At 49.1% G+C, this 26,292-nt stretch overlaps 1 protein-coding gene across 7 annotated transcripts in view; it reads left to right on the forward strand.

The window, feature by feature from the left end:
- The window catches only part of RPH3A (rabphilin 3A), a 261,251-nt gene that overhangs the window by 218,240 nt on the left and 16,719 nt on the right, over positions 1-26,292 (forward strand). For all 7 annotated transcript variants that reach the window (XM_059408465.1, XM_059408470.1, XM_059408469.1 and 4 more), the window contains 11 exons: positions 4,288-4,417; positions 5,684-5,770; positions 6,496-6,661; positions 9,940-9,978; positions 10,086-10,238; positions 15,606-15,692; positions 17,310-17,372; positions 18,354-18,593; positions 19,765-19,844; positions 22,518-22,592; positions 24,052-24,161. In XM_059408465.1, coding sequence (XP_059264448.1) covers positions 4,288-4,417; positions 5,684-5,770; positions 6,496-6,661; positions 9,940-9,978; positions 10,086-10,238; positions 15,606-15,692; positions 17,310-17,372; positions 18,354-18,593; positions 19,765-19,844; positions 22,518-22,592; positions 24,052-24,161 — 1,230 coding nt within the window. The remainder of the gene's footprint in view (positions 1-4,287; positions 4,418-5,683; positions 5,771-6,495; positions 6,662-9,939; positions 9,979-10,085; positions 10,239-15,605; positions 15,693-17,309; positions 17,373-18,353; positions 18,594-19,764; positions 19,845-22,517; positions 22,593-24,051; positions 24,162-26,292) is intronic.

Raw genomic sequence — 26,292 nt, forward strand, 5'->3', positions numbered from 1 at the left:
TTCTTATGTCCACTTGTTGTCTCAAAATGGGGGTGTTGAGTCTCCTCTACCTAAAGCTTCTTGATGCTATCCCATCAAGACCCAGCATGGAGCAGGCACTGCCCACCCCTCCAGCCTCATCTTCTTCCATCCAGCCCATGAGTCATGCTGAGTGTGTAACAGGGCCTTTGCACATGCTGTTTCCTCTTCTTCCAAGTGCTTTTTCTTGCCCTCTTTACTGGGTCAGCTCCTCTTTATGCTCAGATCTCAACTCGATGGTCGCTTCCTCTGAGGTCCCTTCTTGATGGTTCCTGTCCCTCTCTTCTGCCTTCTCCTGACCACTGATACTTGTCCTTCAGAGAGCTTACTATGAGTGTGATTATGATGATCTGTGTGATGAATTCAGTAAGGCCCAAGCCCTCTCTATAATGCCAGCTCCACTCAAGCAGGGACTCACCTGTTTTGCTCCCTCTTGGGTCCTCATTGTCTGCTTGGCACATGGCAAGCACTCCATAAATATCGGAATGAATGAGTAGCCCATCTGCTTCCATTCGGATAACAAGTTCAGACCAAGTTGAGAATCCACTTCCCGCCACCTCCAGGGCTGGTCTGCTGGGACCCAGAAGAGGAGACATAGACTTTCTGGTGCTTCTGGAAGCGTCCTGGGAAATGGGAAACATCACAGAGTAAGCAGCAGCTCCCCTTAAGCACCCAGCCTGGTGATGGATGGGTTTCCTGGACGCAGGGCATGAGTGGTAGTCGTAAAGTTAATCGGGCATGTAAAGACATAACTAGAGAGTGACAGGCACGTACGGTGTCCAGCTAATTGGGCTCTTAATGTGGAGGCATTAGATAGGCAAACAGAACAGGCCGCCGATGCAGAGAGGGCCTTGTCTTCGACATGGAGGGACCTTCTGTTTCAAGACGCCCTGGGAAGTCGCGGCGTTTCAGCTTCAGGATCTGAGATTCCCTGACTGGTGCCCGTGGGAGGAAACTTGAGCTTCACCTCGTCTAACCCCCTCACAGTAAAGTCTGGGAAAAGGGCTCCCAGAGAACAGAGGCTTTTTAAGGTCTTTGACTGGAGAGAGAGAGAGAGAAGGTAGGATTCAAACCACGTCTTTTAACCCTGCCTTCCCGGCTCTCTAGCTTCAAAAATGTATTTTCTCTTCTAAAATAAAGGCAACACATGTTCGTGGTGGGAGGTTAAGGAAGCATATGGGGAGGCCAGCTAATCGGGTGCTGGAGGACGGAGGGAGACAGAGGCATTAAAGAAGCAAATAAAAAAAAAAAAAAAGGAAATAAACGTTACTTATAATCCCACCACCCAGTGATTCCCACTGTGAATATTTGGGTGTGTTTCCTTTCTGATTTCCCTTTTTTTTTTTTTTTTTTTTTTTTCATGAATTTCTTTGCATGTGTTCCAAATCCCAGTTTGCACCCTGACTACAGTTCTACATCCTGGGTTTTGGGGTGGGGGTCTTTTTCCTCCTTTAGCATAAAAAGGAGGACATTCTCCCATGCGGTTTGCCCTCTTGCTCCCTTTCTTCCTTCAGTGCTTCCCCAGTGTGCCTAGGAATTCAGCAGCATCAGAATCACAGAGGGAGCCGCCCTGAGACTCAGATTCCCAGACCCCGCCTCCATCCCACAGCATCACTGTCTCCAAACTGCACGCTCTCCCCATGTGATCCCCAGGCAGATCCAATTTTGAGAGCACCCCCCCACCCCTCCACATGCCCATGCATGGCTCCCCGAAGGGCTGCTCAGGGGGCATCTGCAGACCCATAGCTGACAAGGTTGGAGGCAGGGCTCCATGCCTCCGTATCCTTTTTGAATGCACGGAGGGTTGCCGGCATCCCTTGGGGTGCACACAGGGTGCTCCTGCCAAGACTGGTAAGAACACACATTCCTTCTGGGATAAAGAAGCCAAAATGTTTCATCACCAGGATAAAGACCCATCGGTGACCTGCGGTCTTCCGTGTTGTAATTTCGATTTAGGTTCCTGCAACGTTTCCGTGCTAAGTTTATGACCTTTGGCAGTGGCAGCTGTCCATGCTGAGGTCCTAGCACCGGGGGCTGCAGGGAGCGTATCCACACGAGTGGGCTGCAGGAAAGATCTTGGAGCAGAGAAGGAAGGTGTGCTCGTCCCAGCCCACGTGCGTTTCTGTCCTGATTGGTCTCTGCCGAATTCATGAGTAACAAGGGTTCCTGAGCTGAGACCTCTGAATAATGATCTTAAATCTGTTGTTTTTCCATGCCATTTGCTGTACTGATAGGAGCTAATGAGACTCTCCCCATATAAGGCCTGTTCATGGGGCCTTTTGGCATTTAGGAGTGAACGGTGCAAGAAACAAGCATCTGGGTAGAGTCTTAAGAATGCGGGTTTAAATGGTGAGTGAGTCTGTGGCCTTGATTTTCCGAGAGAGGCAGGAAAGCCTCTGAGACTCCTGAGTAGACCGCACTGTGGTTTAGAATTGGGTCATCTGGTCTGGGCTGTCTTCCTGAGGCTTGACCTGAGGCGGGAAGCCAGAAGGGTTTCATGGAAAGCAGCGATGATTTCCTGACCCAGAGAACTAGATGCTCACCCTCGCTGAGCAGCCCCAGGCCAGTCTCTCACCCTCTCTGTGCTGGGGGCCCTGCCCTGCCAAGAGTAAGAAGAACAAACAAAATCTCACCATTTCCTGGCTAGGGCAGTGGATAAAGGAAGAAATAGTAAAAGAGGAAAATGTGTATGAGGAAAGTGTCATCATGAATTCACCAAGGAACCCTGGGGTGCCATAAAGCACAGTTTGACCACCGCTGATTCAGCCCGACACCTTCTCTTTTACAGATGAGGAAACAAGTCCAGAGAGGCAAAATCCAGGGCCAAACTTCAGATTTCTCAACCGTACATTGAGGGCTCTTCAGGGAAACAAAATGCTGGGGACAGCTGCGGGGTGTCTCGTCCCAAGCTCGGGCAAGTGAGAGGCAGAGGGACGGAACCAGCCGGGGTAACTGCGTGTGTGTAACTTGGTGCTTACCGATGACTGAGGGTCTCCCTTAGTGCGGGGGCTACAAGCGGTGTTGAGCAGAGTGGAGATCAGACCGCTGAAGAAGATGCCTGTGGCTCTGTTCCAGAGCCACAGAGTGGCTGGGTGGAATTGCAGTTAAGAACAGGGACTCCAGACCGACTGTGCCTGGGTCTGGATCCCAGCTTTCTCCACCTCCCACTGTGAGACTGGTGTACATCCCTTAACCCCTCAGGTTTCCCACTTGGAAAATAGGGACAAGAATAGTGCTCAGCGTAGTGTGCTGCTGGAGGGACTCGTTAAGAAGATCCAGGGGAAGGGCTTCGCTCTGCGCCTAGCACATAGTAAGTGCTCAGTAAACACCAGCAAATGGCATTCTAGATGGAGGTTCTGCGACCTCAGGCTGGGGCTGGCGCCTGGTGACTGCCCCGCCTGTCATCCTATAGAAACAGTTTCTAGGGAGAGCACAGGGAGGGCGAGAGAGGGAAGAGGAGGAGGAGAAGGAGAGGGTCGCTCTGGCTCTGCGCATCCAGCCTCCCGAAGCAGCTCTGTCCAATGTGGGTCACAGTGGAGGCTCTGGGGGCCTACAGGCTGCTCTTGGCCCCTCCCGGGGTGGAGCGGCTCTCTGATGAATGAAGCACAAAGGGAGAAGCTGCTATTTATAACGCTGGGAGTCAGAGCACTTGGAGGGGAAGGCAGGAACAAAGAGAGGCCTGTGGGGAGAGTCTGCAGCAGGTGGCTGCCAGGCAGGGCGGCCGGAGATCTTCTAGAGCCTGTGATTCCCAAATTGTCTCCCAGCAGTTCTCATGCCCATGGTGCCCACGGGTGGGATTCGGCCCATGGGGGGAGTGGGGGCAGGGTCCAGCTGCATCCCGGGAAGGGGAGCAGGTGTGCTAGGGATGGGGATAGAGAAGACCCACGATGACGAGCAGCTGCAAGTAAACTTGGAGATGCCAATGAAGACATCCAAGTGAAGACGTCAGGGAGACAATTAGATAAACAGAGCTGGAGCTCAGAAGGCAGCTTCCCTGGAGGAGGTGACAGGAGACAGAGAAAGTCTAGATCAGGTGCTTAGCCTGAGGTCAATAGAAGAGATGGACGATATGGGACATGGGTCTGCCGTGGTCTGAACACGTATCAGAATTTCACCTACGTGTGCCTTATTTTGGGGAAGAGTCCAGCAGTGACCATCAGACACTCAGGAACCCAGGACTCAGAGAAGGGAGACCTCAGCTTGATACCGTGGGAGATGCCAGTGGTCCCTGGTCCTGTAGAGCCCTCCTGACTCTGCATCTGCTTCCAGGCGCCTGGTGGACCGTCTGGAGAACATGAGGAAGAATGTGGCCGGGGATGGGGTGAACCGCTGCATCCTGTGTGGAGAACAGCTGGGGATGCTGGGCTCCGCCTGTGTGGTGTGTGAGGACTGTAAGAAGGTACCGCCACCCTTCTCTCCCTGCTTCCCCGCCCATCTCATGCACGGGGCCAGACCTGGGCTCCAGCCAAGCCCTGGGTCTTGGGGATGGAACTTGATTCCTGAAGCATGTTTGCCAACATATATACTCCTTTGGAGGTGCTCCCATGCCTGACTATCTTCTAGGCAGCCCTGATTCTGGTTCCTGTCCGAGAAGATGCTCTGACTCTTCTGTCCCCTTGGACCTCAGCTCCATCCAGGGTGAACTAGGACTTGAGCTATGGTTAAGTCTCCAAGTGTCCTGGTTGTGGCTGAGCGAGTTATGTATCAGGCTCAAAAGTGTGCCAGGCAGGTGTCTACACCGTGTGTACATGGAGGGTTGGCCCAGCCTCTCTTACCCTGGCTTAGAAAGATCCTCTCCGGCCAAGTTAGAGCCATTGATTGGGCTTCTTGAGCATTTTTTTCTTGAAGGGGAGTCTTCTGTGCTCCCTCCTCCTGCACCTTCCCCTCAAGCTATCAGCCCTTGATTCGGCCCATGAGTTCCAGGACACAATACAACTACCCTTGGTTCTGCCCGATTCCCAGGAGAGGGATGCGGGGGAGCACCTGAGCTGGGGACATCCATGATGTCACTTGGCATCTCCTGCTTGGGGTCCCCCTTAGCATTTAGAATGCAATACCGGGGAAAGTTTATCCAAGTTAAAACACTTACGGGCTGTAGTCCATGAGATAGCAAAAGCTTCATGACCTATTGGGTTTTCCTTTTTGTCTTGACTGCCAGGCAACTCAGCCAAAATATAATGTTCAAACCATCACACAGTCATAGCTTTTATAAGGATAACTTTGTTCTCCTCAGAGAGCTGAACCTGCAACCACAAGCCAGGTTAGGTCCAATTCATGGGGAAAGAAAGAAGAACCCATTTAATAAACAAACAAATATATGGGCCTCTCCACTGGGAAAACCAGGTCCATGATCTCCCCTGTGTGGACACTGAAAACTCGGACCCCACAGGGACTCTTGGAGAACTCAAGAGAATTTACTCATCCAGGGCTGGAGAGTAACTCTAGTTCTTGTTGTTGGAAAGCAAGACTCAGACTGGAACTTGAATCTTAATTGGCCTTGGCCATGGGAGGGAGGTGAGAGAGAGAGAGAGCTCAAGCTCTTGACATCCATCAAGAGAGAATGGGGCTTAACGGCCACCCTTCCCAGGCCCTTTGCCCCGATCGCTGGCAGCTCAGACAGAGCCTGGCATGTCTGAGTGTGCTCTGGCCTATATTTTGTCCCCAGAATGTCTGCACCAAGTGCGGAGTGGAGACCTCCAATAACCGCCCGCATCCCGTGTGGTTATGCAAAATCTGCCTGGAGCAGAGAGAGGTGAGTGCATTAGTCCCGTCTGGCTTTGGGGACACCCTTCCGTGTTAGTCCAGCTCCCCCTTCCTCACTGTAACCAGGGGAACAGGGTGGCAGCCGCGGGCTGGGGAACCAGGTAAGGGATTGGTACAGAGGTGCCAGCTCAGCGGTGAACGCTGGCGGAAGAGTGATGTTTGAGTGAATTTCTCTTCTCCCCCTTCCGTTGACTTTTCTCTTCCTAGAAGTAGGGAGTGTACACATTTAAGAGGTGGAAGGCTTGGAGTCCACTTACGGTCCTTCCACTCTCTTGTGGGGTAACCTTATGGCAGTTCCTCACCTTTCTGACATTCAGCTTTCTCCATCAAGAAAATGGGTATACTTAGACCCGGCTACTGAGTGTTTGGGGGATAGTGTGTGAGTCACATAGGAATTGTGACAGGCTCTGTACTGTGGGCAGGGAACAATGTATTTTTTTAAAAAGATTGCTTTTATTTATTTGACAGACAGAGATCACAAGTAGGCAGAGAGGCAGGCAGAGAGAGAGAGGGAAGCAGACTCCCTGCTGAGCAGAGAGCCCAATGCGGGGCTCCATACAAGGACCCTGAGATCATGACCTGAGAGGAAGGCAGAGGCTTTAACCCACTGAGCTCCCCAGGTGCCCCCTGCAGGGAGCAATGTTAAAAACTGGCACTTGTGGAAGCAGTACTCTTAGTGCTTGGCCGCCGTGTCTTCATCCTGTCTTCCCCTAGGTGTGGAAGCGATCCGGAGCATGGTTCTTCAAGGGCTTCCCCAAACAGGTCCTCCCACAGCCTATGCCCATAAAGAAGACCAAGCCCCAGCAACCTGTCACTGAACCTGCTGTTCCTGAGCAGGTCACACCTGAGCCCAAGCATGCGGCCCGGGTTCCGAGCCGAGGTAAGGCAAAACAACTTCTCCTTTTAAGACCAAGGACACATCTTGGCTAACTGGTCTACCTGGAGCATGTCCTGACATCATGTCTTGTGTTTCCACCTAGCTGGTGGACAGCCAGCCTCAGGGCTTGGGTTTAGGACCCCTTTGTCCTCTGCGCAGCTCAGAGGAAGAACCCTTTTCAAGAAAGCAGCCCAGGAAACCAGTTGGAGCTTCCTCAAAAAGTCAAAGATAGGGCTACGCTACAATCTAGCAGTCGCACTACTGGGTATTTACCCAAAGAATACAAAACACGAATTCAGAGGGGTACAAGCATCCCAATGTTTATAGTGGCATTGTTTACAGTAGCCAAGATAGGGAAGCAGCCTGTGTCCACCAATTGATGAATGAATAAAGAAGACATGGTAGCCATAAATATAGAAATATACACAATGGAATATTACTCAGCCATGAAAAAGAATGACATCATGCCATTTACAACAACATGGATGGAGCTAGAGAGTATAATGCTAAGTCAGGCAGAGAAAGATGAGCACCGTATGATTTCACTCATATGTGGAATTCCAGAGGCCACAAGTGAGCAAAGGGAGGGAGAGAAACCAAGATATAGTCCCTTAACTGTAGAGAACACACTGATGGCTACTGGAGGGGAGCGGTGGGGGATGGGTGAAGGAAGTGACGGGGATGGAAGAGGGCACTTGTCATGATGAGCACAGGGTCTTGTGTCTAAGTATTGAGTCACTATATTGTACACCTGGGATGAATGTAACACTGCATAGTGAAGTGTGATACAGCGGCACTATCGTATCGTATAGTGCAATATGGTAACACTCTTGTCCAATGGTGAAATTAAAATAAAAACTTTTTTTTAAAGATTATTTAAAAATAATCTTTTATTTATTTATTTGACAGACAGAGATAGGCAGAGAGGCAGGCAGAGAGAGGAAAGGACTCAGTCTTCCTGCTGAGCAGAGGTCCCGATGTGGGGCTCGATCCCAGGACCCCGGGATCATGACCTGAGCTGAAGGCAGAGGCTTTAACCCACTGAGCCACCCAGGTGCCCCTAAAATAAAAACTTTTTAAAAGGAAAGGGTCGCACAGGGAGCTCTCCAGCAATACCAGGCGGCCAACACCTTTCGTTGTCATCTCTGATGGAGTGTTTAGAGGTACCACAGAGGTGGAAATTAAAATTAGAAACTGAGAGACTCCCATCATCGTGGTACACACTGGAGCCTGAGTGGGACTTGCTGGGAAGGACCTCCTTGTCCCTGCGACTCCTATCAACCATCAGTAGAGTATCTGAAATTGTACTAATTAAAAGTGAAAGATGAGTAAAAGGGAAATTGCTAAAAGGAAATTACCATGGCTATAGATATTATCATCCTTATCCAAATAATATTATTAATTAGTAAAATGAATGATAAAAGGGAGAGGCAAAAAAATAAAAAAGAAGGAAAAAAGCAACTCTAATACGAACATGTTTTAATTGCCGGAGACCAGTAGGCTTGACCAGACGAGGCCCTTGTAATGAGCTCAGTGAACACTAAGTGATAAAATCTGGTCTGAATGTCAGTTCTGGAGGTCAGTGCCGCCAGCAATGCTTCTGAAAGGTAGGTGGTAGTCGAAGGTCTCCGAGCTGAAATGTCCTACTGGGTCTCCCATAAGATGACTTCTCAAGGGGTCCTGTACAGTGCTTGGCACTCAAAACACATCCTCCAGACGCTTTCTTCCCGATGTGGCCCAAGCCAGGTCTATTCCTTGCAGAGAATTACTGAATTCTCAACATACACCACATCCCCAAGGAGCCCCCAGTCTAATCTCCGCAACAGCCTTCTTCCTGGTTAAGCTTTCCCCGCTGTAGACTGGGAAGACTGCACAGCCTCACCATCAAGATCTGGGACATCTGAGACCAGGATGACCCGAATCTCAGTTCTAGCTCTATGAGTCACCTAGCCTTCTGAGACTCTCCTCGTCTGTGAAATGGGGTTAATAACTCACTGGGTTACTGTGAAGATTAAATGAGATACTAGATGGTAGGTGCTTTGCAGAATGTAGTGCTTAGTAAATATTAACCAATATCGTATAATGTTAAAGACACAAACACACACATCGATAGTATGAATGAGCTTATCAGATAAACTCTGGACAAAGCAAATAGCTCCCAAACCATTCATATCACTAGAAAGAAAACATCAGCAGCATTGCACAGTGACACATGAAAAATTATTGGTGGTAACATCCAGTGCTGGTGGAGGTAGGGGACATGGGTACTTTACAAACTGTTGGTAAGACTATAAATCGTCTCCAGGCTTTTGCAAAGTGTTATGGCAGAGTTTATTAAAATTCAAAGTGTACGTCCCACATGATCAGGCAGTCCCTCTCTGGGAATATATCTAGCAACAATCAAAGGGCCAATATAAACAGATATTTGTGTAAGTGTATTCACTGTATCATTATTTATGGTAGCAAAACCCCTGGAAAGCCCTAACTGTCCATTAATGGGATTGTTTAATGGATGATGGTACAACCACACCATGCTATATTAGGCCTCTTTTAAAATCGAATGATGGAAATGTGTATTATGGATTTGGAATGATGCCCACGATAGAAGCTTTCGATACTCTTTTAACAAAACCTTATTGAACACCCAGGGAGTTCCAGACTCTGTTCTGTGCCCCAGGACTACAGTGTTACGTGGAACAGACAAGATCCTTGCCCTCAAGCGGCTAAAATTGTCCTGGGGAAAACAGATACTCGACAAACAGCACGGCCAAATACCACGTAATACCAGATAGTGATGGGGTCCGGAGGACAGATGAAGCAGGTGCAGGGGACAGGTGTGGCAGGAGGCTCTGTGTTGGATGGAAAGGTCACAGAAGGGCTGTCTGAGGAGCTGGTAGAGAGGGCTTATGGAACATTTGGGAATGTCATGTGCAAGAGGACCTGAGGTTGGAGCATGCCTGGTGAGTCCTGGGGAAACTCAAGCGAACAGATAACATTCTAGAACAGTTTGTATGATCCTTGGCTAATGATCCCAGTTTGTTCTTTTTAAAACTTGTGCGTGCTCACACGGGCTCATGCATGCAAAGGAAATCATGTGAAATAGTGAATGGGAGCTACATCCCAGGGGAAGGTGGGCGAGGGGACTTCCAGCTCATTTTATAAAAGTTCCTGAGAGTGGCAGGAACTTTGTGCGCTCCTTAAGTGAGGGCTCACCCAAAACTGTAAAACAAGGGTTTCCCCATCATATCTCTCTCTCTCTCTCTCTCTCTCTCTCTCTCCAGGTGACACTGAAGACAGGAGGGGCCCAGGTCAGAAAACAGGTGGGTCCTGCTGACTCTGTCTTGTATTTTGGGACAGGAGCCCTTCTATCCTTCTATCCGATCCCTCTGTTGCCCTTTCTCCATTTAACATGCGATTTCCCCTCCAGGTCCTGAACCAGCCTCCGCACCCGGGCGAGGAAGCTATGGGCCTCCTGTGCGCAGGGCCTCTGAGGCACGCATGAGCTCAACCAGCCGGGACTCAGAGAGCTGGGACCACGGCCACGGTGGGGCTGCCGGCGACTCCAGCCGGAACCCAGCAGGTAGGAGACATGGGCAAATCCAGACGGGCTTCCTGGATGAGGAGAATCCAAAGGAATGGCGGTGACAGTGTTTTAGTCCATGTATTCTGTATTTATTGAGCATCTGCTACGTACCACATTAGATGTTGGAAAGACAACTGAGAAACAATTCTGCCTCTAAACAGATATGTTTGGTAATATCTGTTTCCTGCTCTAATGCTAACTTTCAGGAAAAGTAGGAGGATTTGCCCTCCTCTCTGGAAGCCCTGAGGAAAATGCAATGTGTCTCTGAGCAGAGTTGAGACACTTCCCTCTCACAGACCCACTCAAGTTCTTTATTTTTCTTGGCCAGTGGCCTCTGCTGTCCATGAGACAGGGTCGGTCAGCATGGCCAGGATGTCGCTCATACTGCTCTCGGCTCACTGGTGCCCAGTACCTCTGGCTGTACTCGCGGGGGATTTATTTGCCAAGAGTGCCCACTGGTGGGAGTCCTTGGTTCATGGACTTTGGGAAAAATGTCTGCTGGATGAGAGAGATCAAAGCTCCCTGCCTCCTGTGGGATCCCTTAGAGCCACTTCATTTCCTTTTTAAGCGAGGACATGAGACTGTGTCCAAACTTGGGTGGGCTGAATATTCAGGTCCCATATTGACCTCTGGCTTCTCTTCCTCAATAGTGGGTCTGCAGCTTAGTCCCTCTTCTTCTTCTTGGCAAGAGAGCTGGGCACGTACCCTGTGCTTAATCCACTGTGCACACCCCCCTAATGAACCTGTGATTCAGATTCATAGAGAAAGGAGGATTTCTCAGCTCTGCAACATCACGAGATATTTGTTGTCTACTTACTATGGGCCAGATGTTGGCCCAAGCTCTTCTCATACATCTCCTTTAATCCTTGTCACAGCCCCCAACCCTGTTATGAAGACTTCTATTATTACCATTTTACCAGTGGAGACACTGAGCTCAGAGAAGTGCTGCCACTGGGCCAAGGTCACACAGCTGATCATTGGTTCCGGAAATTAAACCCATGTCTGTCCAACATCAAAGCTTGTGCTTGTTTTTCTCTTCTGGAGGTGAAGTTTTTATTAACAGTGCTTTTTAAAGAAAGCATCTTTTTAAATGGTGGTAAAATACACTTAATATTAAATTTACCGTTTTAATTACTTTTAATAGTAGCATTAAGTGCGTGCACACTGTCCACTAACCAGCTGCAGAGCCATTTCATCCCCAACTGAATCTTTTACCCATTAAACAATAATTCTGCATTCCGTTTTCCCCCAGCCCCTGGTAACCACTAACCACTATGGATTAGCTTATTCTTGGCATCTCATATAAATAGAATCACATAGTATGTGACCTTTTGTGACTGGCTTCTTTCACTGAGCATCCTGTGTCCAGGGTTCATTCATGTTGTGGTATGTATCACAACCCGGAATTCCTTTTTAAGGCTAAATAAGATCCCCGTGCATGGATAGACATTTTGTTTATCCATTCATCTGTTGATTGATCTTTGGGTTGTTTTCACATTTTGGCTGTTCTGAATAATGAACATTGATGTGCAAATATCCATTTGAGTCTCTGCTCTTAATTGGGTGGGGGGGGTAGGTCTATGCCTAGAAGTGAGATACCTGGACCATATGGTAATTGTATGCTTAATTTTTTAGGAACCATCCATTCTGGTTCTACAGCAGCTTCACCAGTTTACATTCTCACCAGAAATACACAGGCTTCCAGTTTCTGCACATTTTCACCAACATTTGTGTAGTGTGTGTATGTGTGTACCCATCCTAATGCATGTGAACGGGTATCTCATATTTTTTATTTCCATTTCCTTGATGATTAGTGATGTTGAGCATCTTTTTGTGTGTTCATTGGCCATTTGTATATTTCCTTTGGAGAAATGTCTGTTCAAGCCCTTCACCCATTTTTTCATTGGGACGTTTGTTATTATTGTTGAGTTATGGGAGTTCTTCATATATTGTGGATATTAATCCCTTTGCAGATCTATGATTTGTCAATATTTTCTCCTATTCTGTGGGCTGCCCCATCACCCCATTGATAGTGTCCTTTGATGCACCAAAGTTTTAAATTTTGATGAGTCCCATTTTTCTTTTGTTTTCTGTGTTTTGGGAGTCATATTCAGTTACTCCAAATATTTATTTATTTATTTATTTGAGAGAGAAAGAGCGTGCAGTGGGGAGAGGCAGAGGGAGAGAGAGAATCTCAGTCTCACGAACCTGAGATCATGACCTGAGCCGAAACCAGGAGTCAGATGCTCCACCAACTGAGCCACCCAGGCGCCCCTTCTTTGATCCATTTTTAGTGAACTTTTGTATATGAAGCCTGTGCTTTTAGCCTCTGTATTATTTTGCCTCTTGAGGGAAAAGACAGTCACACAATACTCCTGAGCCAGATTTGAACCCCTGTCCCTCAAGAGTCAGAGTAAATGCTACTGCCATCTAGGAAGTTTTAGCATCCACCTGCCCCATCTTGAGCTGAGTTCATTGCTCCCACCTCTGAGTTCCCAGAGGACTGACACTCAGCTTTAATTAGTGCTTGTCACCATCTAAAACATAGTAATGCCAGAATCTCTTTCCCTGAGAGCAGTAGAAGACAGGGGATCAGTGTATCCATGTACCTTGGGTGTGTGTTAAAAAGCACTCGTTCCTCTGCCCCACTCCAGACCTACTAAATCAGAACTTTTGGGGTCAGGAACCAGACTCTGCACTTCTTAAGGAAACTCTTCCAGTGATTTCCGTGAAGGCCGAAGTTTGAGAACCATTGCTCAAGAGCCTGAAAAGTTAGATATATGAGTTTGGATGTTTTCTTGAAGGAGCTAGGGAGCCACAGAAGGATATTGAGCAAAGGGCCAGCATCTTGTATTTGTATATCATTCACACATCCCACAGTATGGCGACTCAAGTCCTCGCTGGGGGCACTGGGGTTACTCAGAGGGGCCTGTTGCTCCAGCCACCTCGTGCTACCTAACCTCTTTGTACCGTCTGCAGAAGGGACGATTGCAGCCCTTCCCGATCTCCTGCAGCCCGGATGCCCTTGCTGTGTAGTAAAAGGCGCAGTCATGCCGGCAGCCCTCGGTGATGAGCCAGACTAAGCCCCAGAGGGAATTCTGTCAGGAGTTCTGAGGGTGACTTGCAACTCAGGTCCCAGATCCTCAGCAAGAATCAAGTCAGCCCTGCATGTCCCATTCATTAATCCTGACACCTCCCAGTGTCCCCTTCTTTGCAGATCTGGGCCATGGAGTTAGTGCCCTGGAATAAACCAAAATCATCCTGACTTTTCTTTAGGCTGCAGAGTTTTGTCTGGGCATCAATAGCCCTTTCATGTTGGTACGCCCAAACTCCAAGTCCAAACTCCACCTACACCAGGAAGCTCTTCCCGTCCCCCTAGCCAAAGGTTGCCTCTTGCCTCCATCCCCTGCGATGCTCCTTATTTACCTCTATGGCCATGTCAGTTCAGTGTCAAGGGCACAAACACCAGAACAGAGCACAAACACTCAGCTCTACCACCTGCCAGCTGCATGTTCCCATTTTACAGATCAAGACAGCAAGCTTTCAATTATTATAAAATGAAAAGAATGGCAGTAATCAGTCTTATCTTCTGGGGTTGCTGTAAAGGGTTAAGTGAACTGAAACCTCACAGTGGTCCTTGTAAAGTTCTCGGAACACAGCCCGGCATGCCGTGGGACCCCAGGGTGCATGATTATTCACTTTCTACCTCCTGGGGCAGGTATAACATAACCTGCCCCAGGTTATTTTTGGAGTCAGACGAACGTGGTTGAAGGTCCTAGTTGCTTCCAAGCTAAGTGACCTTGGGCACACTTGAACTGCCATTTTCTCTACTGCAAAATGGGGACCACACACGACTTTGAGTTCTGAGGGTTCCAGAAAGTGATGCTTATGGCCTGGCGCATCTGAACCACTCAGTGAATGTGGGCTATTACTGCTGTTTTATAAGCTCATTATCTCAGGGTCTGTCTCCTTCCTCCGGACCATGCACTCTTAGAGGAATTAAGATGGGTTTTGTCCATCTTTTCTAGGGATTGGCTCTTGGTAGACATTGAATGAGCAAGTGAGTGAGTGAATGAATGAATGAACAAGGACCCAAAAGAACAAACCACAGTGCTACTGCAGGACCCCAGCCAAAGGTTGCAAATTACCTGCTGTCATTAGCATTCAAGCACCCCTCCAGCAACAAAGAGCTGAGTTCAGGAAAGGTGGGATCCAGACCAGTGAAATGCACGAGGACAGAGCTTTCTTCCAGAAATGTCATACCTTCTGGATGTATGTACACAGGCACTGCTATGTACATTATCCCCTTGGATCCCCCAGTAGCTGCGCAGGAGACAGTAGCATCTGATGGTCTCAGGCAGAATCTGGAGACCAAATGCTTGAATTAAAACCCTGGCTCTGCCACACCAATAAGGAGACATTAGTGAGCTCCTTAGTCCTCTGTGTCCAGCTTCCCCATTTGTAAAATGGAGATAATAAAGCACCCACTTCATGAGGTATAGAGATTAAATAGGTAATATTTAAAGTCCCTGAAACATGGAACATGGTAAGCATTAAATAAATGTTAAGTCATTATTATCCTATAGTTATCCTATAGACAGAGCTGTTGCCTCCATGAGACATTTGAGGTTCAGAAAAGGTGATGACCAGCCCAAGTCACACAGTTTATATGAGAAGCTGGAGGCAGAGCTAGGTGTGTGTGAAAACGGAGACCAGAGTCAACAATAATAATATTTAGGGCATCTGGTGGCTCAGTGGGTTAAGCCTCTGTCTTCAACTCAGGCCATGATCTCAGGGTCCTGGAATTGAGCCCCGAATCAGGCTCTCTGCTCAGCAGGGAGCTTTCTGCCTGCCTCTCTGCCTACTTATGGTCTCTCTCTCTTTCTCTCTGTGTCAAATAAACAAAATCTTTAAAAAAATATATTAATATTTAGAGTTTACTCTAATAATAATAATATTTAGAGTTTACTCCATGCTAGGTGCTATTCTGGGCCCTTTGCTTGTACTGTACCATAGCATCTCTGTGCAACCCTAGGAGGGAGGTACTATTTTGCAGATCAGGAGACAGAGGCCCAGAGAGGGCAAGACACTTGCAGAAGGTCACACAGGTGGAGACAGCATCATGAAACCTTTGCTTTTTGCCCCCCGTGTCACTGCTGTGACTTGCACAGGGGGTCTGAGTGTGGCACAGAGAGAAGGCACGGAGAGGAGGAGGGGGTCTGCACTCAGTTCAAACCCAGAAGGCATTGCCTCGTGCCAGCAGACCAGTTCAAGGCTTCCTCCTGCTTCCACTCTGTGTCCGCGTGCGCGGGTATGTGCGCGCGCACGCGCAGAACAAGACAGGTTCTTTCTTTTCCCCTGCAGGTTTGCGACGGGCCAACTCCGTGCAGGCCTCCAGACCCGCCCCGGCCACCATGCAGAGCCCCGCGCCACCCCAGGCCGCACAGCCAGGTACCTGCCGCCTGCCCACCCAGACTGTCACTCAGCTGGGACCCCGGTATCTCCTGTCCTTGCTTCCAGAGCCTGCCCGGCTTTCTGCAAAGCCACAGCCACCACCAAACCCTCAGCTCTGCAAAGATCCTGACCATGAGTAATCCTCCAGGTGGGGAAGATGGGCACAGTGAGAGGGCACCAACAGACCCATGATGACAGGCTTCTTCAGGCTCTGTCACTCCCTTTCACAGTCCTTAACTCATGCACCTGCCACCTGCCCTCTTACTTCACGTCTTTCTTGAAATCGATTCACTTGAAAAACGCAATGGAGAAAACTTGGTATCGCAGACTCTCTCAAGGAAGTGCTGGGGACCGATGCTCCCAGAAGTGTGAGAGTCAGGAGGACATGGTGACCAAAGAGATGAGTAATATGGGAAAATCCATACGAATATGGATTGCATAAAGCAGTAGCAATAATGCCTGACTGGTGCAGTTAACATTGTGTTATTTTAAGAGGAACCTGTCATAATGTGAGAACCCGGTATCCCATGTCCTAAAGACACGGAGCAGTTTGCTAGGGTTATCCTAACAAAGTATCATGCACAGAGTGGCCTGAAAGTACTGATCTTCATAGTCTCACAGTTCTGAAGGCCAGAAGTCCGAAATCAAGGTGCTGGCAGAGGTGGCTCCTCCTGGAGGCTTTAGGGAGAAGCTCCCGTTGGCCCACAGCTTCCTTGGCCGGTTGGTGGCCTTCTCCCTGTGTCTTCACACCGTCTTCCTTCTACGTACCTCTCTGTGTCCAAATCTCTCCTTTTTTAAGGGACATAGCCGTCTGGTGTTAGGGCCCACCCTGATGACCTCATGTCAACTTGATCGTCTGCAGAGACCCTCTTTCCAAATAAGGCTGCATTCAGAAGGACTGAGGGTTAGAACTTCAGCATCCTTTGGGGAGTTCAGTTCAACCCATTGCAGGGGGTAATTATAAAAATTAATGCGATGAAAATAGAACCACGCAGTGAGACTGTCTGTGTGCCGGCCTGCTGAAGGGTCTGAACCCAAGGCCTGTTCTTTTTTGCTCAAAAGGGAAATTCACAAAAGTTAGAGAGGTGTTAGAGACGAAGTAGCACCTAAATGAGACGTTCCCATGATGGAGTCGGTATTGACAGGCAGTGGGAACTGAAATGACTTTCTTGCTGTTTCTTGTTTCAACATTACTCCAAGCCCCCTTCTGTGGCTCTCCCTTGCATCCTATGCTATGGGAAATGTAGTTGTAAAGAATCCACTGGACTAGGAATGATCCCATAGTAGTGGATGGTGGAGTCAAGGCATAAACCTGCATATCACCTCACAACAATTCCAATTCCATTTCATTTATCAACTTTGTAGCAGTCGGTGAGACACAGCCATTTCACAGAGGAGGAAGCTGAGGCCCAGGAAGGAAGCACTGGGGCTTGAACCCAGATCTTTCTGACCTCAGAGACCCCCAGTGGGACCATTTTTGCATCCCTGGGTGCCTGTGGCCATCACCTGCTGCCTCCAGGCCTCTGTCCACAGTCCTTAAATGAAGGGGGATAGGGAAGAACACCCAAATGATACCACCTTGTCTGCTCTGTCGCTCTCTCTTTCCCCATTCAGGGCCTCCAGGAGGCAGCAAACCCGGCACTGGACCCGCAGGACGCTTTCCAGATCAGAGACCAGGCAAGTGTTCTTTCCTCCCATATCTGCCCAGTGGGCACCCCTCTTCCTGTGGGAGAGCAGGGGCTGCCAGACCTTCACTCCCTCTGTGCCCAGAGACCCATCTGATGAGCTCTGAGGGGTCTTCCTAATTCCAAAACTCTAGATGGTCCTCACTAAGATGACATAGCTAGAAAAAGACAGCACATACAGTGGTTAAGAACACAGACTGCCTGGATTCAAATCCAGGCTCCTTTCCTCTCCAGCTGTCAAGTCACTTAACTTCCCTGAGCCTCTGTTTCCTTATCTCTAAGATGGGCATAACCTCACAGAGTCGATGGGAAGATTAAGCAAACCAAGACATATAAAACCTTAGCCCATGGCCTGGAGTGGATTAGGATCATGCTAAAAGATGGTGATTCTTCATATGAGGAGTATGACTCATATCAGTTACTAGAGCTACGGCTTACTCATTGCTTTCTAGCTCACCAGGTACTGTTTTAAGTGCCGTCCATGTAGTAATTTTTTAAAAGAATATCTACTAGTTTTGAGCACCTCTAGGTATTACAATTCCCATTTTACATGTGAGGAAACTGAGGCTCAGAGACATTAAGTAACTTGCCCCGGGACACACAGCAGAGAGGCCCATGGCACTGCCTACTGAGTCTGGGTGGGGCCCGGGAACCCATTTTTGCAAGCTTCCCTAGGTGGTTTTGATAAAGGCAACATTCAGAGGACCCGTGAATAACATGATGCAGTACCCCTGTCCCCCGTCAGCTGGTTGTGGTGATCCTCCATGGCTGGTCTGGGTGATTCTGGTCCCCTGGCCTCCTGTCAGCTGGATCTGGCAATCCTCCACGGCTGGGCTGCATGGTTCTGGTACCTTGCCAAACACATGGTATACAGTAGGTGCTTATCACTAGCGGTAACACTGCAGCAGTTGCTGATGTCACCGCACAGAGACTCAGCTGACTCTTTCCCGCCCTCTCCCCATCTCCCCTGCAGAGGTGGCTCCCGGTGACTCTGGCTATGCCGGGGCCACTGCCCCACCCCGGGAGGAGAGAACAGGGGGAGTTGGGGGCTACTCAGCAGTTGGCGCCAGGGACGACCGAGCGGGCCCCCCACTGGGCCCCTATTCCCAAGCCTCTGCTGCTGCCCCCCAGCCTGCCGTGGCCCCTGCCCGCCAGCCCCCACCCCCAGAGGAGGAGGAGGAAGAAGCCAACAGCTACGATTCGGATGAAGCAAGTAGGTGGCACTTACGGGAGGAGTGTCTGGGGAGAGTCACTCTGGGGTGTCGTCCCCGGGGGCAGAGGAACAGGCCCCTGTATGCCAAGCCTAATAAACATACCAACCAAGTTATAAAGATACAGGTTGGTGTTACTAACTTCACAAAGCAACATCAGCTTTCTAAAGAATAGAAGCTATGTGTATTTTTATTGTGATAAACACGGAACATCAGAGCTACCGTCTGCATCATTTTAAAGAATATGGTTTGACTGTATTTGCGATGCTCAGTTTGGTGGTTCCTCAGCGAGTCAGACGGAAATATCACATGGCCCAGCATTTCATGTCTTTCTTTCTAGCTAGATGTATGTACTTTGATAGCCTCTAAAACTCTTTAACGTATATCTTCTAGAAGTAATATCTTAACCATAATTTAAAAATTCCTAGACATTTCCTCCTACATCCATCCCTTCAATGACTTGTAAAGTGCCTGTTCTAGGCCTTGCCCATTCAGTCCCAGAGTCCTAGGGACACACATGCACAATACACCCCAGTGACAGTCATCCTGGGTGTGTCGGAGCAGCAAGGGAGAGCTGCCATGGCCTTTGTGTGCCGGAGGGAGACATGGATGGACGAGTGTCTGGATCTAATATGTATTGTGGGGTTGGGAGCATTGCAAGAGCTCCTAGTCAGGGGGACAGACAGGACACAGATGGAAGAAGTGACCCATGGTCATTTTCAGTGGCCTGGCTTTGACCCGTCCTGTCGCCTCTCCTTGATGGAAAATGGCAGAATATTCCAGGCAGAGGCAAAAGCAAATGCTCAGACTCATTTCTTCCTGTTGTGACTACGTGAGCACCGACTGTGTCCTCTGTACTGTGCCCAGTGGGGACACAGCAATGAACGAGATAGTCACAGCCCTTGCCGTCAGGGGGCTCTCGGTCTAGCAGGATGGGAAATCAGTAACTGGGCAGCTGCACACACGATTAAGTGAGAGTAAGTGACCACAGGTGTGCTGAGAGCTCCGAAGGAAAGGAGGGTCTACCAGGATGGGGTGTCCAGAGCAGGGACCGAGTCTTCCCCACTGTAGGCTCAGTGCCTCCACCAGACTGGGCACATAGTAAGTACTTAGGAAATGTTTGCCGAGTGACTGAACGAATATTCTCTTGGTTCCTGCCTCGGCCTCCTTCAGCCACCCTGGGTGCCCTGGAGTTCAGCCTTCTCTACGACCAGGACAATAGCTCCCTGCACTGCACCATCATAAAAGCCAAAGTAAGTGAGAGGCCAAGCTGGGGACCTCTCAGAATGCTCAGGCATGTCTCGGGGACTTGGAGATGGCATGGGTGACCGGGCCTGTCTATGTCTGACAGTGACAGTGATGAGAAAGGGGCAGGAATTAGCCATGGATGCTTCCTTTGGAGGACTTCCTTTGGGGGGTGGGTGTAGGGGGGGTTTCACCGGGCTGTTGCTGCCTCCTGGGAGTGGAGGCAGCCGCCAGTCAAGGGCAGAGCTGAAATGGGCCAGGCTATGTCCGCAGCCTCTGGAGGGACTGAAGCAGAGGGGCTGCCTGGCAGTGATGCCAGCCGGACTTGGTAGCTAACAGGCCTACCCAGTGGCTCCTTGTGCTCCTATGACTGTCGGGCTGGAGCAGCAGCCAGAGGCGGGGTGGGGGAGGGGGCACCCATTGTTGCCGATACTGGGCCATCTCCATGCTGTGGGCTCCAGGGGGGAGCGATCCGACTCAACTCTGGACCCGGAGGAGAGCTGGATGATGCCAGCACCCAGTACTGACTGGAGCCCCCCCTCCCCCGCACTTCACCCCACTACCCCCCTGCTGCAAGCCTGGCACATGCAGAAGCAGAAGCAGGGCTCAGGAAGCAGACTTCCTGGGTTCAAACACTAGCTCCATTGCTCTCAGCTGTGTGATTTGGGGAAAGTTACTCAATCTCTCTGAGCCCCAGTGTGCCGTTTGTAAATCCGGAACAATAATGTGCCTCTCCCATAAGAGTATTAAATGTAAGGTGATCACACGTTCCTGTTTGCCTAGGACAGACCTTAGCCAATCCCTGTGACCCTGCCGGAATAATGAAAAGCTCCCCTTTTTGCTCATAATATGTCCCGGTTTGGATGATAAACGAGGCTAAAGCTTAGCACAGCTCCTGGATCAACATGCCCAGGGCACATCTTCAGCAGGTTTTGCTGAGCACCTGTTCCGTATCAGTGCCTGTAGTGAGCGCTTACATGCCCCAACAACACAGTGAGATCAGCACATTCATTGGCTCTGGCCATCCTCCTGGAAACCTTGGAAGGTAGGGACTATTATTAGCCCCGTTGTACAAATGGGGAAACTGAGTCTCAGCAAACTAAAGCCTGAGGTCACATAGCTGGTAGGGGTAGACCTGATTTGCACCCAGATGTAGTGGTTTTGCTTTCGGCCCATTCATTCAGTCCCCTCCTTCAGCTCCAGCCATGGGGGAAAGCCACACCATCACCACCCCTCAAGACGGGGTACAGAAAACCCACCTGCTCTCGGGCTGGGCAGGTGACAGATACGAGCAGTGTGTGAGGTGTTCGGCTGTGGGATTAGCTTTGGTAAACTGGCATGAGCCGCCTCGAACAGAGATGTTCAAGGTCAGATTTTAAAAGCGTGGTGTCTGCCAGTTTGCAGCCTTGGCAATCCCCAGCAGTCATTCCAGAAATGCTCATTACATGCCTACTCTGTACCAGGCACTTCCTAAAAGCTGGGGATCCTAGCATGAGCTAGAACTGGGCCCTGCCTTCACCGACTTCATGTCAGGGAAATGGCCAAGAAACTGTGGCTGTGGCATTTCCTGAGTATTACAGGCTTTCCACGATGATTTCATTCTGCTTAATCTTCACAGCAACTTAGGAGGAAGTTTCTATCATCCCCATTTTACAGACAACAAAACTGAGGCACAGAGCTTAAGTGACTTGCCCAGATCACATACCAGGAAGTGGCAGAGCTGGGATTTGAACCCAGGAAGTCCTGCTCAAGAGCCTGTGCTCTTACCTATGAGGCTATTCTGCCAGCTTTCTCCCTATCTCCTACTTTGTGGCACCCTCTCCCCATTGTCCACACCCACTAGTGCTATACCCAGAGCTCACCCTTCACAGGTGAGGTCTCAGTTAATCCCCCCAAAACCCCACGAACAGGGACTGCAAACAGTCCCACTGAACAGATAGGGAAACTGAGGCCACAAAGATGCATGGCTTTGGGATTAGTACTATGGGAGAGGATACCAGGAGCCTAGAGGTGGGAACACCTGCCCAGCCCTAGCATAGGACATTGGACAGAGTATGTCTGGGCCCCAGGAATTTGGGGTCTTGCTCATATTAACAATCCCAGTTTAATTACTACCCCAGGAAAACTCCCTTCCCCCATGGTGTCTCACTCAAGCCTCATTCAAGCCCAGGAGGCGGGGGTCCAGACAGATCCTGTGTTCCCCATTTTATGGATGGAAAAACTGAGGTCTCCAAAATGAGTGTGGGCCCAGAACTCAGGCCCCCTTTCCCCAGCTTCTCTTTCTCTCCCATCCTTGTTCTGGAACATTTCCTTCCATGCTAAGAACAACAGTCCAGCCTTGATGCAGAAATCACTGTGCACCAGGCTAGAACCATGTTTAAGTCTTACCACTCTGTGAAGCAGGTACTGTTATCGCCTTTGACAGATGAGGAAAATGAGGCTCAGAGAGGTTAAGGAACTTGCCTAAAGTCACACAGCTGGGAAGTAACATGGCCAGGCTCCAAACCCCGTTTGCCTGATTCTACCATTCTTCCCAGCATACTTCATTTCCCTCCTCTGTCTTTGGAAGAGGAAGCACACAGGAGGACTGATGGGCAGGACAGATGCCAGGGGCTGTGCCTGTGACAGCTGAGCGTCAGGCCCTCCCAAGGCCCTTCATGCTGTTGCCTTTTCTGTCGCAGGGACTGAAGCCCATGGATTCCAACGGCTTGGCAGATCCCTACGTGAAGCTGCATCTCCTGCCGGGAGCCAGCAAGGTACCATATGGCCTGGACCTCTCAGCAGACTGGGCACATGGGCCCTGGCAGGCACCCAAGGTTCCCAGATCAGAGCCTAAAATAGCCCCCCTAACTGGCCCCAAACGCCCCTCCTTCCTGAGTGGCAAAGTCCTTGCAAGGGGTATGGGGTAGACCACGAATCATTCCCCTTCGAGGGGCAGGTGCTCTGCCCATGTCTCCAGCCAAGAAATGGGGGCTGCAGGGAGCTGCCGAAGTCCAGGAGAGAAGCAGAAGCCCCAATTAGGCCATCCGCCTGCTCAGATACCTTCAGTGGCTCCCCAGTGCTGACCGTGGCTCACCTCCCCCACCCACTTTATGTCCCATCCAAATGCTTCTCCTCTCCAAAGAGAAATGAATAACTCTCTCCAGGCTCTAGTGCTAAGCACCTGAGAAAATGTTTGTTACGGAGCAAAGGCGCTCTGCTGCCCCGCCCGCCTCTCTCTCCCCAGCCAGCTCGCTCACCTCCGTATCTCTACCTTGCTCTGGGGAAGGACAGTGGAGTTAATTCTCCTCTTTTTGGACGGACCCACTCAGAGCACATGGCTAGAAATGAAAGGGTGCTTTCTTGAATTTTATTTTCTGCTTTGTTGTGTTAATTTGACATGCATGTCCCCCAAACAAGGGTGACTATACACTTGGTTGCATGATCTTAGGAGAATGGCCATTAAAAATCTATGCAAGTAGGAAATGCCCCATGACACAAAGAGGACACACTTGTATGCATTCACATACACACTGTCTCTCCCTTTTTCTTTCTTTGGATCAAGAAAGGAGAGGCCCTTTCATGGACATAGCCAAACTGTGAAGTGTTTGGCCGCTATTCATTCTGACCCGCCAGTGACATTTGCTTCTCCTCAACACTCTCTTCTTTGCTCACACCCAAATCCAAACTGGCTTTGCCAAAGTGTCCAGTGAGTCATTTACATGTTAGTATGAATTAGATTTGCTACCAGGCCACCTCTTCTGGATATAGTGCCTTGTTAGTTGTCTTTCTTAGAGTAAAATGAAAACCTTGTCCGCTAAGGACTTTTAAGCATGGAGGATGCTATTTGGGGAGACAGAATAAACCATTTCAGTATGTCCCAGAAATTGTTTTTTCACTGCCTATAAGTGGGTGACTCTTTATTTCTGCCTTTCTGACCTATAAATCACTTTTTTCCCCCTCATGCTTTCTAATCTTAATGGAAAGTTCAAAGAGAGGGCCCTGCACATGGAGGGAGGGGTGGCCCAGTGCCCATTACTGATGACGGCTATAGCAGCATGGGATATGCCCTCCACTCACTGAGAGCATACATGGGAGCAACTGGGCCCCCAGACACTTGTAAGGGGAGCAGACTCCTACATCACCCACCCACCTACCCCAAGTCAACCCAAAGGATGGGGCTGCAGGGCTGGCTTCCCACCAAGGCAGGTGTCTGTCTATCTCTCTGGGCTCTAGTCCAACAAGCTTCGTACGAAAACTCTGCGGAACACCCGGAACCCCGTCTGGAATGAGACCCTTGTCTATCACGGCATCACAGACGACGACATGCAGAGGAAGACGCTCAGGTACCTGCGCGTGGTTGGGGAGGGGACTGAGGCTGGGGAAATGGAGAAGAGGGGCCAGAGGCCACTCTTGAAAATATATCTGCAAAGTTTCTTTCTTTTTTACCTCTACAAAAACAACATATGTTTCTGGTAGAGACTTTTGAAAATACAGATAAAACTCTTAACATCATAGTGTCTGGACGTTCAGGTCATATGTGTATTTATGTGTGTGTGTGTGTGTGTGTGTGTGTGTGTGTGTATTTACAATGTGTACAAACGTTTCTTATAAAATTAAGTGTTCTAAACACAGATGGTTCTAATAATTAATCAGCCTCTTTTAACACTATATTGATGCCATTTAATATTCTTTATATTCTTCTCCAGTGTTCTGTTAAATTGCATTTTTAATTATGCAGGTAATAAGCAAATACATGTTTCTTGTGAATAAAAACATACAGAGAAGGCAAAGCTCCTTTTAAATGTTAGACCCCAGGGTGCGTAGGTGATTCAGTCAGTTAAGCATCTGCCTTTGGCTCAAGTCACAATCCCAGGATCCTGGGATCGAGCCCCCAATCAGTGGATCCCTGCTCAATGGGGAGTCTGCTTCTCCCTCTCCCCTGCTCACTCACTCTCCTGCTCTCTCTCTTTCCCCTGCCTGCTTGCTGCCTCTCTCAAATAAATAAAAGCAGCCTTTGTTAAAATTAAAAAAAAAAATGTCAGTCCCCTCCACCAGCCTGGGTCCACTCTCTCCCTCCGTGAATGTGTGCCTATTCCTACTACTGCTTACAACCTAGAAAGTACCCTGCTGTATAGATCTGGAACTTGCCTTTTCCCTTAACATTGTATCTTAGAGTGATAGCTGTGGGAAGACATTTAGATCTGCCAAATATTTGACTGCTTCGGTGTGTTACACAGAACGATTTATCACAAATTTTAAAAAATGTTTTATCATTAAATATTACAACCGTACAGAAAAGTGTAAACATAATAAAACAAACATCCATAAACTCGGCACTCAGTCTTTTTTTAAAATTTAATTTAATTTAATTTTTTCAGTGTTTCCAAGATTCACTGTTTATGCACCACACCCAGGGCTCCATGCAGTCCATGCCCTCCTCAATACCCACCACCAGGCTCACCCATCCCCCCACCCCCTCCCTTCCAAAACTCTCAGTTTGTTTCTCAGAGTCCATAGTCTCTCATGGTTCGACTCCCCCTCCGATTTCCCCCAACTCACTTTTCCTTTCCTTCTCCTTACGTCCTCCATGTTACTCCTTATGCTCCACAAGTAAGTGAAACCACATGGTAATTGACTCTCTCAGCTTGACTTATTTCACTCAGCATAATCTCCTCCAGTCCCGCCCATGTTGCTACAAAAGTTGAGTATTCATCCTTTCTGATGGCTGCATAATATTCCATTGTATATACGGACCGCATTTTCTTTATCCATTCGTCTGCTGAAGGGCATCTTGGCTCTTTCCAGTTTGGTGATTATGGCCATGGCTTCTATGAACATTGGGATACAGATGATCCTTCTTTTCACTACATCTGTGTCTTTGGCGTAAATACCCAGTAGCAGCTCTTAGTCTTTAAGAAAATCTTAATATTTTGCTGTATGTTCTTCAGCTTTTAAAACTGATATCATTTTCAAGAAAGAAAGCATTGCAGATGCGGACCAAAGCTCCCGTCATATTCCCCCTGCCCATCCCTTCCTTTTCTTCGTCCCCTACTCAGGGCAAAACGCACACTGAATTGTATGGCCATCATTCCCAAGCATGCTTTAGACGTCAACTACATGATTATGTATCTAGAAACAATGATGGCATTGTCTGGAATGTTTTTAAATTTTTTTAAAGATTTATTTATTAGAGAGAGAGAGAGAGTGAGCAGCCAGGAGGGGCAGAGAGAGAGGGAGAATCTCAAGCGGACACCCCACTGAGCTGCAGAGCCCCACATGGGGCTCGATCTGTCCTGGGATCAAGAATCAGACTCTTGGGGTGCCTGCGAAGCCTCTGCCTTCACCTCAGGTCATGATCTCAGGGTCCTGGGATCGAGCCCCGCATCGGGCTCTCTGCTCAGTGCGGAACCTGCTTCCCCTCTCTCTCTGTCTGCCTCTCTGCCTATTTGTGATCTCTCTCTGTTAAGTAAATAA

Source organism: Mustela nigripes, chromosome 8 (assembly GCF_022355385.1).
Source record: "Mustela nigripes isolate SB6536 chromosome 8, MUSNIG.SB6536, whole genome shotgun sequence".
Classification (NCBI taxonomy): Eukaryota; Metazoa; Chordata; class Mammalia; order Carnivora; family Mustelidae; genus Mustela; species Mustela nigripes.